This window comes from Pteropus alecto, unplaced genomic scaffold, assembly GCF_000325575.1.
Source record: "Pteropus alecto unplaced genomic scaffold, ASM32557v1 scaffold86, whole genome shotgun sequence".
Classification (NCBI taxonomy): Eukaryota; Metazoa; Chordata; class Mammalia; order Chiroptera; family Pteropodidae; genus Pteropus; species Pteropus alecto.
The window spans coordinates 8,785,156-8,785,509 of record NW_006442109.1 but is presented as its reverse complement, the minus strand read 5'-3'; the positions used below and the strand labels follow the sequence as shown (position 1 = coordinate 8,785,509).

The 354-nt window shown below is 66.9% G+C and overlaps 1 protein-coding gene across 1 annotated transcript in view; it reads left to right on the top strand.

The window, feature by feature from the left end:
• The first annotated feature begins 6 nt into the window (after window positions 1-6).
• SMAD3 (SMAD family member 3) overlaps window positions 7-354 on the top strand; it is a 114,334-nt gene continuing 113,986 nt past the window's right edge. The window contains exon 1 of the mRNA XM_006920230.3: window positions 7-266. Coding sequence (XP_006920292.1) covers window positions 61-266 — 206 coding nt within the window. The 5' untranslated portion in view covers window positions 7-60. The remainder of the gene's footprint in view (window positions 267-354) is intronic.

Here is a 354-nt window from a genome sequence, read left to right as displayed (position 1 = left end):
TCCTGCCGTGCCCAGCCCCGCTGGGGGCGCCCCCTCGCCGCCCGCGCGCCCTTCCTAGCCATGTCGTCCATCCTGCCCTTTACTCCTCCGATCGTGAAGCGCCTGCTGGGCTGGAAGAAGGGCGAGCAGAACGGGCAGGAGGAGAAGTGGTGCGAGAAGGCGGTCAAGAGTTTGGTCAAGAAGCTCAAGAAGACGGGGCAGCTGGATGAGCTGGAGAAGGCCATCACCACGCAGAATGTCAACACCAAGTGCATCACTATCCCAAGGTGGGGGCCGGAGCGACCCCGGCGGCTTTCTGGCCCAGCCCCCTGGCGCGGCAGGGCCGGCCGGGTGGGGTTGGAGCCCGAGGGATAG